The sequence below is a fragment of the Aythya marila genome (genome assembly GCF_965140915.1).
Source record: "Aythya marila genome assembly, chromosome: 15".
NCBI lineage: Eukaryota > Metazoa > Chordata > Aves > Anseriformes > Anatidae > Aythya > Aythya marila.
Genome location: NC_139056.1, coordinates 15,105,929 through 15,119,669, shown reverse-complemented (window position 1 = coordinate 15,119,669; position 13,741 = coordinate 15,105,929). Strand labels below are relative to the sequence as shown.

Genomic DNA, 13,741 nt, shown 5'->3' with positions numbered 1-13,741 from the left:
CAGCCCAAAACCAGTCCCAAAAATGAGACCCCACACCCAGGCGCCCACCCGTGGGGTTCCCGTTTCCCATCCCACTTACACCGGGATGCGCTCTGTGGGAAAAGCCAACTCCCAAACCTCATGCCAAGGGGAAGGGGCAATGCCAGCACCCACAGCACCCTCCTCTGCCTGTCCCCAGGGCCACAAAATTCCCCCATTTGCAGGCAGAGGTGGCACCCATGGAGCTCATCCTCAGCCCTCGGGGTCTCCTCACAAGCCAGGCTGATGCTCGCAGCCCCTTGCTCCATGCTGCAGACCCTGACACCCACCTACAGTGACCACCCAGCACCCCTGGGACCCCCCCAAGCCCCAGGGGGGTGCAGACCCAGGGCTCAGCACCCACCGCCTGCGGATGGAGCCGCAGGGACGGGCTCCTCCCTGTGCCAGCACGGCGTGTGCTGTACTGGTATGGATCCTTGGCAAAACACTAGAGGGAGGGAAAAAATATATATATAAAAAAAAAAAAAACTTGGTTTGAGGTTTTTTGGATGGCTCAGGCCCGTGGTTAGTCAGATGTTGGCTCCGGGAGCTGAGCGCTGTGGGGCTCAGGGTGCTGCGGGGTCCAGGATCCCTCCAGGGGGGCTCTGGGATGGGGCAAGAGTGGGGTGGGGGAGGTTTGGGGGTGCCCATGGCAAGGCAGAAGGGTTTCCCCAGGGAAGGAGGCAGCTGGAGGCTGGGAGGCAGCAGGCACCTCCAATTCTGCTGTACCGGGATGCTCCCCAGTGTCCCCAGTGTCCCCAGTGTCCCCAGTGTCACCCTGGATATTGCTGCCATCTGCTGGCAGGACCCAATCCTGCTCCGGTCCTGAGGTCCCTGCTGCGCCGAGGCCATGGGTGCCCTCTGTCACCCCGCAGAGTGGCGCAGCCCCGTGCCCAACACCCCAAAGCGCCCCAAGCCATGACCCCAAGGAAGCCGGGCCCCAAAATGTCCACATCGGGGCCATCATCCTGCTCCGCTCTGCCCCCAAACCCACTGGGAACCCACCCAACTCTCCAACGCCTCCGCGCCCACCTCTCCCTGACCCCTCCATCCCGTGCCCTTTGCGAGCAGAGGCAGAAGGGGCAAGGTCCAAATCCTCCTGCACGTGGGCTCAAAGCCCCTCTGGCTGCCTCTATGGGGCGGTTTCTCCAGACACCACCCAGCCCTGCTCCCTCGGGGCTGTAGGGTCGGGACTCTCGCCCCACAGCTGAGCCCCAGCCCCGTCCCCTGGGTCCGGCTGGGCTGCGGTGACCGCGGGGCCTCGCCACATCCCGTCCTCCTCGTGACAGCGAGCACACACACACAGTTCCCACGGCCCCCCCAGCCTTTCCAGCCTCTCCTCTTCCCCTGGGACCATGCTGGGGATAATGGCCAGGGACCGGGGCACCACCGGCTGCGGGGACACCCAGGGCCACCCCGCTCATCCCTGTCCCCTTCCCATGGACACCGAGCACCACGGCGCGTCCCTCCCCGAGCAGATGGCAGCAGCTTCCTGCTGGAAAATGCCCAAACCCGTCAGGAGGGACTGAGCCACAGCTGTCCCCGGGTTAATTCCTCCCTGCACAGCAAAGCCAGAGCCCGGTGGATTTTCTGTGTGCTTCGTGCCACGGCCCACGCATGCGCCGGGAAGTTTTTGTGGTTGCGGCGACCTCGCCGGCGGTGCCCTGAGTGTGAGCCCTGCACACACGGTGTCTGCAGCCCACGAGAGTGGCAGGAAGTCATTTTGGTCTAAAAGGGATAGATTTATTTTTTTTTTTTCCTGCAAAAGGGAAGCTGGAAAAAAACAGCCCCCAAAACAGCCCCAAAAAGCCAGGAACAGCCACGCGGAAACCTCTCCGCTTGGAGGCTGGCACCTGGCACGTTGTTTTCGGTCTGATTTCCAGAGAAACCAGGTGTGTGCATCCACCCCCTTTATCTCCTCCTCTGCCCATCCCTCTGCGATTGCATCCCCACGTCTGCTCAGAACCGTTCCCACTGAGCCACCTTCCTCAGGCTGCCCCGGGGCGCTCAGCCCCTACGAGACATCAAAGCCTCCCCCAGCCGCTCTCACACGCTTCACCCACATCCTCGACCCACGCGCCCGGCCCGTCGCCATCCGATTTCCTTCCAAAATCCCACAGGTGCCAATAAACGGCCCGAGCAGGACCCTCCACCTCTGGGCAGCACCTCTGGGTGGCACATCTGGGCGGCCGTGCCCGCCGGCAGGCAGCACCCCTCGTGGTGCTCGCCGTTTCGCCCCGGTGGGGCGCTGACATCAGCGCGGTTTCCTGCCCGCCGGCAGCGCCGTGCGCCTGCCCCGTGCCCCACAGCCCCGTGCCGTGGGGCAGCGAGCCCCACGCAGCCCCGGGGGGCCCCCCGCTCGCACCCCACGGCAGCCAGCGGGATGGAGTCGGTGGCCCTGTACAACTTCCAGGCGACGGAGAAGGATGAGCTGCCATTCCGGAAAGGGGACACGCTGAAGGTACCGGGGGTTTGGTGGCTGGGGGGGGAAAGGAGAGGGTACGTAGGATAACGCCGGTGCTTTGTCGCCTCTTTCGGGGTTTACATGGGGAGATGGAGCTGTTCTTTGGGGTTTTGGGGTGCAGAGCAGCATCCCCAGCAGCGGAGGGTACTGCTCGTCCGTGCCACCGGGGACATCTCCAGAGAGATCCTGGCTGGGATGTGGCACACGGCTTCCCCGGCCATTGGGGCATCGGTGGCACACCATCCGAGCTCTGTTTTGGGGCTGAAACACATTTTTCCCCTGCTCCACAACAACACCAAGAGCCCCAAACACTCGGGTGCTTCTCTTTGGGGTGGGCTCAGCTGCCAAAAAACCTTCGGGGAGCCACAAAACACCCCCAGACACCGCAGCCCCACTTGTGGGAACAAGGATTCCCGCACCACACCACCGACCCCTCTCCACGGGGCTGATGCCACAGCACCGGGGGCTGCTCCTGGCCCCCAGCACCCTGCAGCACCCCTGGCCACGCAGTGGCACCAACCCTCGGGGACAACGAGGGCACAGCCATCACCCGGGGCCCCGAAGCTGCCGCACGCATCCCCCGGCCCTGCCTCCCCGGCGTGTTTTCCCCGCAGCCCTGTAGGGTTTCGGATCCTGTTTGCACAGCTGTGCAGCCGCCCCGGGCCCCTGCGTGGGAGGCTGGAAAATGGTGTCGCGCTCAAACGGGTGTCACAGCCCTCCTGCTCGCACCGGGACGCGTCCTCCCACACTGCCATAGCCCCCGGGGGACACGGGGCTGGCTGCAGCCCGGCTCCTCTGGGGGTGGGTTTTATCCCCTTTCCCTGGCCGGGGGTTTGGGGTGATGCCAGGCAGCCCAGGGATGAGCCAAACCCCAAACCCCACGCCGTGTCTTGGGCAAAATATCTGAGCTTTGGTCAGAGCCCCGGATTTTGGGGGTGTCAGCTGACCCATGGGGGGGCCAGGATATAGGGATTTTGGCCAGGCTGATGCCTCTCTGCTCCTCTCCCTCCCCAGATCCTCAACATGGAAGATGACCAGAACTGGTACAAGGCCGAGCTGTACGGCTGCGAGGGCTTTGTCCCCAAAAACTACATCAAAATCAAGCCCCACCCGTAAGTACCACCCCGGCACCGATCCCAGCCGTGGGTCCCGGTGCCCAAATTTTGGCCACAAGCCGGGGTAGCCCCGCACGTGGGGAAACTGAGCCACGGAGCGATGGGTGGCAATGCTGGGTGATCCTTTTGCCCTCGCCACCAAAGGTGGTGGCACACCCCCGTACCCCAGACACACAGAAATTCGTCCTCGCGCCGGGCTGCCCGCTAAATAAATGATAATCGGGGAACAACAAAGTATTATGGGATTACAACTGCATTAGACACAATCCTATTACCGTCTTATTAAAGCCCGGCATAATTTATCCCTGTTTTAACCTGTGTTTTATGTATCATTATCCCCTGGTAAATCACATTTAAATGCCGTAGCGAAATCTGCTCGGGGCTGCGGCTGGGGAGCAGGAGCGTGGGCTGGGGGCACCCCGGGGCGGGCGCTGGGTGCTCGGGGAACGAGCCGGGCTGGGTGGGACCTGGCCTCCTGCAGGCTGGGGCTGGGTGATGCTTGGTGCTAAAGCCCAAAGGCTGTCAGCTCCCCGGTGGTTTTAACACGCAGCAGAGGCTCTGCCCGCTGCCTGCTGCCCCCGAATATTCGGGGGCAGCCTCGGCGGTGATGGAGCCGGGGGATTCTCCCATCTCCCCTGCTCCTCCGGCTCGTTTTGGTGGCTTCACCCCTCAAGGTAGGGGTTTCTGCTCTGCAGATCCCCCCTGAACACCCCGCAGGGCTGTTCCTACCCCGGGCTGTGAGTTGTGGAGGGGGAAAGGGGGGCCCGTGGCACGGCGGGGGACGAGGCAGGGACAGGATGTGGTGGCTGCAGCGGTGTCCTTGCAAGGCCAATGCAGGACACGAGGGCACTCTGGTGCTTGCAGCACCCTGAGGTCCTCCCTGCCAAAGCAGCGTGGTCCCCGATCACATCAGGGTGGTGAAAGGGAAGGGGAAAACCTCAGCGGGTGGGTGCAGCCCCGCGGGGAGCCCAGGAACGGGATGGGGAGCTCCCACTTGAGCTCCCCCCGGGGCACAAAGCTCTCGGTGCCCCCATCCTGCGGGGTGGGGATTCGGCCCCGGGGCATTTATGGGGTCGGTGGTGCTGAGCCGGGTGCTTTTTACAGGTGGTACGCGGGCAGGATCTCCCGGCACCTGGCGGAGGAGCTGCTCCTCAAACGCAAATACCTGGGCGCCTTCCTCATCCGCGAGAGCGAGAGCGCCCCGGGGGAGTTCTCCGTCTCTGTCAAGTGAGTGCCCGCGGGGTGCAGGGGTGTGGGGAGCCCCCAGCCCCATTTTGGGGACCAGGAGCTGAAGGTGGGAGGCCGCCCTGGTGCAGAAGGGGATGCGTTAGGCAGCAGGGTGCTGAGCACAAGCCTTCCTCCCCTTCCTCCCCTTCCTCCCACCCGCAGCGCCGCCGCTCCGCCTCCGTCCCTTGCGGTTTCCTGCGATGGGCCACGGCGCTGCTTCGCCCCCGTCTGCAGGTTGGGGTGCCCCCAAAAACAGCCAGGCAGGTAGCTATGGGGCTGGGTCCAAGCTGCGAGCGCACGGCCTGCGGGAACAACTCGCCCAGAGCATCACCCAGGGGACACATCCAGTGCCCCAGCATCCCGGTGCCGCGGGGCCGAGGATTTTTGGCATCGGCAACCAGGGCTGCAAGGAGGTGTGCCAACAGGCAGAGCCTGCCCCGGGGGCTCTCGCCCCATTGCTGCCCCTTCCCTGCCCAGGGCCAGGGTGCAGGAGCCGGCCCCAGGCCAGCCAGGCACTTTCTCACGCTGCTAATCTCTAATTAAGCATTTAAGGAGGTTCTTGCCCATAATGAAAGGGAGCCGCGCTCTGCCCTGCGTCACCAGCGTGGCCCAGTCCCTGCCCCTGCCCGGGGCGCTGGCAGCAGTGGGGACATGGAGCAGCCCCGTGCCAGCCCCACAGCACAGGGACCCCAAGCTGCCACCCCCAGGGACACCCCGAGGAGGTGCCAGCACATGGGGACAACGGGGGAAAATCCAGCCTGCTCCATCCTCCGGGGATTTGGGGTCTCTCGAGGCTCACCAGCACCCAAACCTATGGCCACCCCACTATCCTACCTGTCCTCTGTGGGTGTTCAGGCCCCAAATACCACCGCCACCCCCAGCCAGGACAGGATGGGGGTGGCAAGCCCCCCAGGCAGCCCCTGGGCTCTGCATTTTGGAAGGGTTTTGGGTGCCTGGGGTCACATCCGTGCTCCATCCGCAGCTACGGGCAGCACGTCCAGCATTTCAAGGTGCTCCGGGAGCGCAACGGCAAGTATTTCCTCTGGGAGGAGAAGTTCAACTCCCTCAACGAGCTGGTGGACTTCTACAGGACCACCACCATCGCCAAGAAGCAGCAGATCTTCCTGCGGGACGACGACCAGAGCCCAGAGGTGCCACTGGGGGGGCCGTGGGGCCAAGAGGGGTGGCGTGGAGCGGGGCAGGGGGCACTGGACAGTCCCTCAGGATGGAGGTGACACCCAGGAGAGCCCGGTACCCGCAAAGCCGTGCCCTGGGGCAGTGATTGTGGAGATGAAATGAGGTGCTGGGAGCTGGGTTAGGGGGGAGATGGGTGCCTCCGAGGGGCAGGGTGCCCAGGGGGCTCTGCTGACAGCGGGAACAGGGGCACTGCACCCGGGGGTCCTCCCCTGCACCCTGGGGTCCTCCTCTGCACCCCGGGTCTCCCTGCCTCTCCTTGTGGCAGGATTTGCTCCGTTCCCAACCCTAATCTTCAAAGCAGGTGCCCAAGCCCCCTCGTAATCCAGTCCTCACTGCACAGTGCCGCGGTGTCCCCCCCGCTTTGGGGCCAGGGGAGCTGCCGGCAGCCGGGGGCCTCCCATCCCCACCACTGACCTGCCTTGGACTTCCTTCCCTCCAGGTGAAGAGACCCAAATTCGTGCAAGCCCAGTTCGACTTCTCGGCCCACGACAGCTCCCAGCTGCCCTTCTACCGCGGGGACATCATCGAGGTGCTGGACTGCCCCGACCCCAACTGGTGGCAGGGGAAGATTTACGGGCGCGTCGGCCTCTTCCCCCGCAACTACGTCCACCCCCTGCGCAAGTGAGCTGCCCAAAAGCCCCGCTCTGCACCGTGCACGTGGTCCCCCCATGTCCCCACGTTGTCCCCACACTGTCCCCGTGCCGCGTGGACTGCAGATCCCGGCGAGGGTCCTCCCACGGAGGCCGTGCCGGGGTGGAGGCCAGGCTGGCCAAGCTTCCACCCCGAGGCTGCCCAGCTCCCGGTGCCGATGAATAACCCGGCGGGAGGAAGTGTAGGGCCAAAAAAAAAATCATTTTGAAATCAAAAGGGCTTAAAAACTTCTCCGGAGCGGCCGAGGGGAGCAGCAGGAGCCCAGCTCGCAGCCTCCACCACCGCAGTCCCGTGCCCAGTAAATGGGAAACCCCACGGCAGGCCCAGCCCGGGCTGGTTTCTTGCTGGGGCCGTGGTGTTTGGCAGCTCCTCGCCAGGACCTTTCGAAGCCCCTGCTCCCCGGAGAGCTGCAGGCAGCTGAAAAATGCCCGGGATGTGGCCAGGCTCGGTAACGCTGTGCAGGGTGCCAGGACTGGCTGCCCCGGAGGAATTCAGTCCTGCTGGTGCCGTTTGTAGCTGCAAAGTGTGGCTTTTTAATATTTTATTTAGAGCTAGTAAAGTGTGTTTGGATGAAACCCTCCTGTGCGGCCTCCTTCTCGCAGCTGCTGCTTCGTGGAGGTTGTGCTTCTCCTGCTTTTTTTTTTTTTTTCTGCCCATTTGCCCACCCCAAAACCTCTCCTCGGGGTCTCTCTGCCCCCATGCACAGCAGCCCCCCACTCTCCTGCCCCCAAACCTCACGGTCCCCTGGGACACACGGTGCTGAGAACACCCAGCTCGTGGCACCAGTGGATTTAATCCTCCCACATCCCACCCCTGACAAAAAATATCACCCAAATCCCCCTTTTCTCCCCCCATTCCCCTCCCTCCTGGGGGGCTGCTAGGCGAAATAGGCGTAGCAGAAAATATTGATGCACATCAGGACAACGGCGTTGACGTTGCAGACCCGGGCCCAGACGGGGGGCTCCGTGGCGTCCCTCAGGGCCGGGGTGGCTGAGCAGGGGCCTGGCACGGAGAGATGGGGAGCGTGGGGACAGGGGACCACGGGGAAACTGAGGCACGGTGCCGTGGGGGCACCGGGGATGCCACCCGTGTGGGATACCCCCGAGGGCAAACTCACCATCCCGGGGTCCCTGGGGTGTGCCACCCACAGAGGGCTGGGGGCGCTTCCACGGCAGGCTCCACCAGGTGAGATCCCGCAGCTGGAACCGGGGGAAATTCGGTGAGAAAAAAACCCCAGGACCCCCCCCAAAGCGAGCTCAGGGCACAGCCCCAGGTGCCGCCGGTGTCTCCAGCCAAAGGGGGTTTGGGGTGAAGGGTCCTGGGTGCCCGCGCGCGCGCTGCTCACCCTGTTTGGGGGCGGCGGGGGGGTCAGCAGGCTGCCCCCCACCACGACGGCTCCCGTGGCAGCACACAGCAGCACGGCGAAGTGCAGGTAGTGCAGGTCGGCCAGCAGCCAGGGCCGGGGGTCGGGGACCCCACAGCGGGGTGTGGGGTACGCCAGCTCCAGCCCCATCCTGGCCAGCCCCAGCGCCAGCCCCGCCATCAAGCCCCAGAAAGCTCCCTGCGAAGCGAAGGTCACAGGGGGACAGCAGGAGGGGGACAATCACCCCAACAGGGGACAAAAACCGTGGTGGGGATGACCCTCCTCCTCCTCCTCCTCACCACAGCCCCCAGAAATGCCACCTCGGGGCTTTTGCACGTTCCTCTCCCTCCCCTCCAGCACCACCTCCCCAGTTCCCGGGCAGGGAGGCGTTTCCCCATGTCACCCCCCCTTGTCCCCAGGCTGTCCCCAACCTGCTCGTTAGCGCGGGGCCAGAAGACGGCCAGGACGAACACCGCGGTGACAGGAGGGGCCAGGGAGCTGGTGACAGCCTGGATGTAGACGTAGAGCTGGCCGCCGCTGGAGCTCTGCAGGATGGGGAGCCAGACCACGCTGAGGACCACCAGCACCACCGTGACCACCCTGCGAGGGACAGCGGTGACACCCGTGCCACCACCGGACACCCCAGGCAATGGGATATCTCCCTTGGGGTGCCCCGCAGCAGAGGGTGGTGCAGAAGAGCTGGCTGGGGGATGCGGGCAGGTTTTACGCCCCCGAGGGCAGCGGGAGGATGCCCATCACACGCTGACATCCCCAGGATGCTCCTGCCCCGTGTGGTTTCTCACCCGTCGCGGCGAGAACGCCGCTGCCAGACGCTGCGAGGCTTTGTCTGGGCTCAGGTCAGACGTGCCCGGGGCTGAGGCTGTTTCATGTCACTGCCGTGCTCCTGGAGCCCTCCCCGACTCCTTCCCTCCCTGCCCACCGGCTGCAGGAGGAGCCGGGTGCCGCAGCCTTCCCCGGAGGCGGGGGGGGACGAGGGCAGGGTGCCACCATTTGGGCACGGTCCCGCTGGGGACGACCCCAGCCACGGGGCCAGCTGGCCCCTGGGGCTCCGGATGGAGCCTTGCACATCCCGCAGGCACTTCTGGAAATGTCACCTCGAATGCAGAGCCTAATCCTGCAGTCCCCAAGCTCATGAAAGTTGCACAAGGCGCCGCAGTAATTGCACCAGCGCCGGCTCCGTCCCGCAGCACCGGGCAGGCGACTGCTCCCAACGCCCCTCGCCCCAAGCCTGGGGGGTTGGTAATTTGCACCCCCCGTGGGGAAACACCAGGTAAAAGGCACTTTTGCTCTGAAAAGCCCCCAGCCGTGGGTGCTTTGGCCAGATTTGGGCTCTGCAGGTGATGCTCTCATCACCTCCACACCCAGGCAAAGCTGAGGTGTCCCCAAGCGTCCCCATCCTCACCCCGGTCCCAGCTGCACCCCGCTGCCTCGCTGTAATCAGAAACACGGAGGCATTGGCCAAACCCCAGATTTTTGGGCCTGGTCTGAGCAGGAAAAAGCCCCAAAACCAACCATACACGGCTCAGGCAGCTCAGCAAAGGACAGGGGGAGCCAGGAGCTGCACCGAGCCCTTGGTACCCGGAGCAGGCTGGAGAGCAGCTCCGTGGCACAGCTCAGTGCCGCTGTATTTATAGCTCAGCCCCGCTTGTTTACGGTGCACAGCTTCACGGCATTACCTAAAGCTCCATCTGCTCAGCTCAAAAAGCAGAAGTATTCAAAAATAAAAATACAAAGAAAGAAAAAGAAAGCAATGAATGCATCTCTCTAGACACAGCCTCTCTCTGCTACTGCCCATCTGCCTCTCCGGAAAGAGGAAGCAGCCCGAGTGCAAAACACCCTCCCTGACCCACGGGGTGGAAGAAAAAAAAATCGTGTTTGGGGTTTCTCTAACCCACAGATGATGCTGGGAGGTCATGGGAAAGATGCAGGTGTGGGAGCTCGAGGGCTGACCCACAGCAGGGTGCCCTTGTAGGGTTTCTCCATCCCACCTCCCCCTGCCTTATCTCCATCCTCGCCACCGTGCCATCTCCCAGCCACAGAGCGAGCAGAAAACGTGAGTGGGGATTTCCAGCCGGGTGACACTGCTGTGTGTGAGCAAAAATCCCCAGATCCAGGGAGCAGGGAGCCCTCCCAGCCCCTCAGGCCACACCGCAGGGGAGGGATGGCTCAGAGCTCCCTGCCCCGCTGGGAACACCACAGGCACCCTGCTCCCTGCACCGGAGCCTTCCCCGGCTGAGAAAAGCCCCTTTGAGCTCAAGATCAGCCCTGAACAGGGGCAGCTCTTCCCCGGGGAGGTGACAGGGCACCCATGGGTGCCGTGCTTACGGCAAACCCGTTGTGAAAGAGCCGAATGCCCGCGATGAATCACGGCGCAGGCAGCGGCCCCGGCGTGGTGCTGGGCGGCCGCCCCTCGGCTCGCAGGACGCGGGGCATTGTTTCCCCGGCCTCGCCTCGCTGCTGAGCAAGCAGAGGATGAGCAAATCCCTTTTTCTTCTGCGTGGAGCTGGACAGGACATGCCCGGCATGAGGATGCTGAGGGGTTGGACCGGGGCTGCTCGGGAACCACCCCAAGCTTTGTGTCCCCGCGCTGGCCCTTGGAGCTCAAGCAGCATTTTTTCCTCCCCGGAAGATTTCTCGTTTGCTGTATCCACAGCCAGTGCTCAGCTGTTTCTTGAGCACCTGTGAAATTATTTCCAGGCTCCTGTGGAAGTACGGGCACTGCTTATAGACGTGTTGTTCCAAACTGCAGGGAATTAGCCTGAGAAAACGGCTGGAGAAATTTGGAGCAATCCTGGGAGAACCCTTGGCTCCTGCCCAGGGTGGGCGAAGCCCATTGCAGACATCCATCAGCCACCCTCCCCAAAGCCCCCGCCTTATTTTACCCACCTTCATGGGCACAACCGCCAGTTCCTGTGCCCACTCACTGCAGGCAGCTTGACACCTTCCCACCCCCGGAGATGTTGGGGGGGGGGGGGCGCCAAAAATCACCCTCCCACAGCCTCCTGCCTCGCATCACCGCACAATCAGGGCCGGAAAACCCTCCCCAAAGCCCCAGCCCAGCCGAAGCCCTGACCCAGATTTCCTCCTTGTCATTGCCTCCTGCTCAGCAGGCCCCGTGCTGGGCATGCCCCGGCGCTGAGTGTGCTGCCCCGAGCACGGCACCGCGGGCGGCTGCACGGCCCCGGGCACCCCCTGGCACCAGGCTGGGGGCCAGGACCTGACACCCCCCAGGGGCACCCCAGGCTTGTGCCACCCAGTGCCACCCGGTGACGTGGGGCAGTGGCTGAGCCTGGCCCCTCTGAGCTCGTTTTGAGGGCACAACTCAGCCTTTCCAAACGCTCCCTGAGCCCCAGCTGCGTCTCCAGCGCTTCCATCCATAAAATAATGTGAGGGTTTTGTTTCCCTTCCGCCGCCACAGCGCCTCGCAGCCGGGCTGAGCGCAGCCTCCCAGACACAAAGGCAGATCACAGAGGGCTGGACTGGCCCTGCCGGTCTCCCCGAAACCTTCGGTGTCCCCAAAACCCTTGGTGTCCCCAAAACCCTCTGTCCCTACCTGCCCACCAAGAGCAGCTCCTTCTCGCCGGCCCCCGGCCTCAGCCTCCTCCAGATGTCCATGGTGAAGAGGGTGCTGCTGCTGTTGAATATGGAGGTGAGGGAGGACATGAGCGCGGCCATCATCACCGCGATCATCAGACCCCGCAGCCCTGTGGAAGGAGGGAACATCAGCCTGTGGCTGGGGACAGCAGGATGGATGGCCCCAACCATCCCCTCTGCGCATCCACGGGGGCACGGATGGGGTTTGGGGACACCCAGCGGCACCGGGACCACCCCCATCCCCTGGCTTTGCTGTTGGGGTCACTGGGGAAGGGGCTGCGTGGGCAAAAACCCTTGGGAACAAGGTCACGACCTACCGCTGGGCATCAGCTCCACCACCAGCTTGGGGTAGGCGATGTTGGAGCAGCCCACGGCGGCCCCGCACACACGGGTGCATTCCTCGGGGTCCACGCAGGCCACGGCATCTGGGGGACAGAAAAAGGTGAGGATGGAGGCAGGTGAAGCTCCCAGAGCGAGCCAGCACCCTCCAGCATCCCCCAACCTCCCTCTCCTCCTGCGCCCATCCCAGCCCCGAGCACAGTGCCCAGGCTGGATCTCACCACGCAGAGCCCTGCCCGCATCGAATCCCATAACAGGCACCCTAGGGTGGCCCCAAAACCCTGCCGGGATCCTTGGCCGTGGCTGGAGGAGCACAGGGCAGGCGGGTTTGTGCACCGTTGGGGCAATTACCTCCAGCTGGGCAGCACCCACAGCTCCCCGCAACGCTCTCGGCAGCGCGCCAGGACCGTCAACGCCCAATTACTTATGTGCCTCAGTGGGTGTTGAGGCCTTTTTTTATTGTTAGGCTCATAAAATATTGAAATGGATGGAAATGAACGTCGGGCATAAATATTAATGGCCCGGCTGGCTCTCGGGTCAGCCTCCTCTCCCCGAGGAGCACGGGGACGTGCACGAGCAACCCCGGCACGAGCCTGGCTGCGGGGTTCATAGGAAGGAGAGGGTGTGCAGGAAGGATGTGATAGGAAGGAGAAGGGGATATGTGCACCCCGTTTCTCCCCACTCTTTTCCTTTGGGTGCCCCCTTCCTGCACTCACACCCTTGCAGACCCTGTGGGCACCACACAGCGGTGTCTGAGCTGCAAACCCTACAAAGGGAGCAGGACCCGGGCTTCTCCCCCAAGCTCTGCAACGCTGAGCAGGGCACGGACTCACCCCGGCAGAGCAGGAGCAGGCTGCAAGCTGGTTTTCCACCTTTCCCGGGGCTTAGATCAGCGCCGGGCCCCTGTCATCCAGCAGCTGTGAGTAAAGCTGCCGTCACCGCTCCGTGCCTCGGTTTCCCCCCTCGCCAAAACACCACCTTGCGCCCGGCTCCATGCAAATGCCGCCAGAGCTGCGGGTGGAAGCTGCTCCCGAAGGCAAAGCAGCGTCTGGGTGCTGCAGCCCCGAGCAGACACCCGCCGGGGCTGGGTGCTGCTGCCAAAAACCCCTCGGTGAGCCCCAACAGCGCGGGCAGCGGAGCCCAGCCTGGCAGAGCCCAGCGTCGCACCCTGCTGCATCATGAGGCCCTCTGCTAGAGATGGGAAATTAATTAGGAGCTTGTAATTAACGCTTCCCTCTGCAGCTGGGAGGAGCACGGTGCCAGCTGCGGGGCAGAGCCAGGCTGGGGGAGCTGGGGCACGGGGAAGGCGCTGCCCGGCCAGGGGAGCAGGGACAGGGTGAGGATGGGGACCGACCTGTTCGGCCGCAGCGCCCTGTCCCTGCAGGGGGTTCAAAAGGAGCTGAAGGCTCCTTACCCACACCAGGGTAAATCAGGATATGCAGGAAAACACCAAAATAACGAGCCCGGCTAGCGCTGAGCTCAGCGCGACGCAGTCATTAAGGGTGGCCCGCAGGGGATTTTAAGGGAAAGAGGAGAGAAAGCGCAGCCACGGCGTCACACCGCGGTGCCAGTCCCTTGGCCCTGCAGCTCAGCCAGGCCATGTGCTGTGGGACGCCCACCCGTAAGCAGCTCTGCCACCAGTTCAGGCTGTTACCCACCCCCCTGTGAGCTCCCGCTGTCCCCCTACATCGTGTCCCCAAGCAGGAGCTGGATCTGGTGAAGCTCCAGGCCGTGGGGCTCCGCGGTCCCAAA

General features: G+C 63.8%; 2 protein-coding genes across 3 annotated transcripts in view; one reads left to right on the top strand and one right to left on the bottom strand.

The window, feature by feature from the left end:
* The first annotated feature begins 2,204 nt into the window (after nucleotides 1-2,204).
* Nucleotides 2,205-7,368, top strand: GRAP (GRB2 related adaptor protein). The gene is made up of 5 exons (XM_082772928.1): nucleotides 2,205-2,479; nucleotides 3,497-3,594; nucleotides 4,702-4,824; nucleotides 5,807-5,975; nucleotides 6,461-7,368. The coding sequence occupies exons 1-5, from the start codon at nucleotides 2,402-2,404 to the stop codon at nucleotides 6,644-6,646; spliced, it is 654 nt and encodes a 217-aa protein (XP_082629054.1). The 5' UTR covers nucleotides 2,205-2,401; the 3' UTR covers nucleotides 6,647-7,368.
* Nucleotides 7,369-7,491: 123 nt separating this feature from the next.
* The window catches only part of SLC5A10 (solute carrier family 5 member 10), a gene marked incomplete at its 5' end in the record, with an annotated part of 35,300 nt that continues 29,050 nt past the window's right edge, over nucleotides 7,492-13,741 (bottom strand). The window contains 6 exons of one of the 2 annotated variants that reach the window (XM_082772257.1): nucleotides 7,494-7,674; nucleotides 7,790-7,871; nucleotides 8,018-8,233; nucleotides 8,467-8,635; nucleotides 11,610-11,760; nucleotides 11,968-12,075. In XM_082772257.1, coding sequence (XP_082628383.1) covers nucleotides 7,550-7,674; nucleotides 7,790-7,871; nucleotides 8,018-8,233; nucleotides 8,467-8,635; nucleotides 11,610-11,760; nucleotides 11,968-12,075 — 851 coding nt within the window. In that variant the 3' untranslated portion in view covers nucleotides 7,494-7,549. Of the gene's footprint in view, nucleotides 7,675-7,789; nucleotides 7,872-8,017; nucleotides 8,234-8,466; nucleotides 8,636-11,609; nucleotides 11,761-11,967; nucleotides 12,076-13,741 lie in introns of both variants that reach the window. The other variant, XM_082772258.1, reaches the window with a different exon arrangement.

Bases quoted from the DNA above. Each gene is read 5' to 3' on its own strand.
- GRAP (XM_082772928.1), top strand. From the start codon at position 2,402: ATGGAGTCGGTGGCCCTGTACAACTTCCAGGCGACGGAGAAGGATGAG. The intron at 2,480-3,496 runs GTACCGGGGGTT...CTCCCTCCCCAG, and splicing joins GGAAAGGGGACACGCTGAAG to ATCCTCAACATGGAAGATGA. The intron at 4,825-5,806 runs GTGAGTGCCCGC...CTCCATCCGCAG, and splicing joins GAGTTCTCCGTCTCTGTCAA to CTACGGGCAGCACGTCCAGC.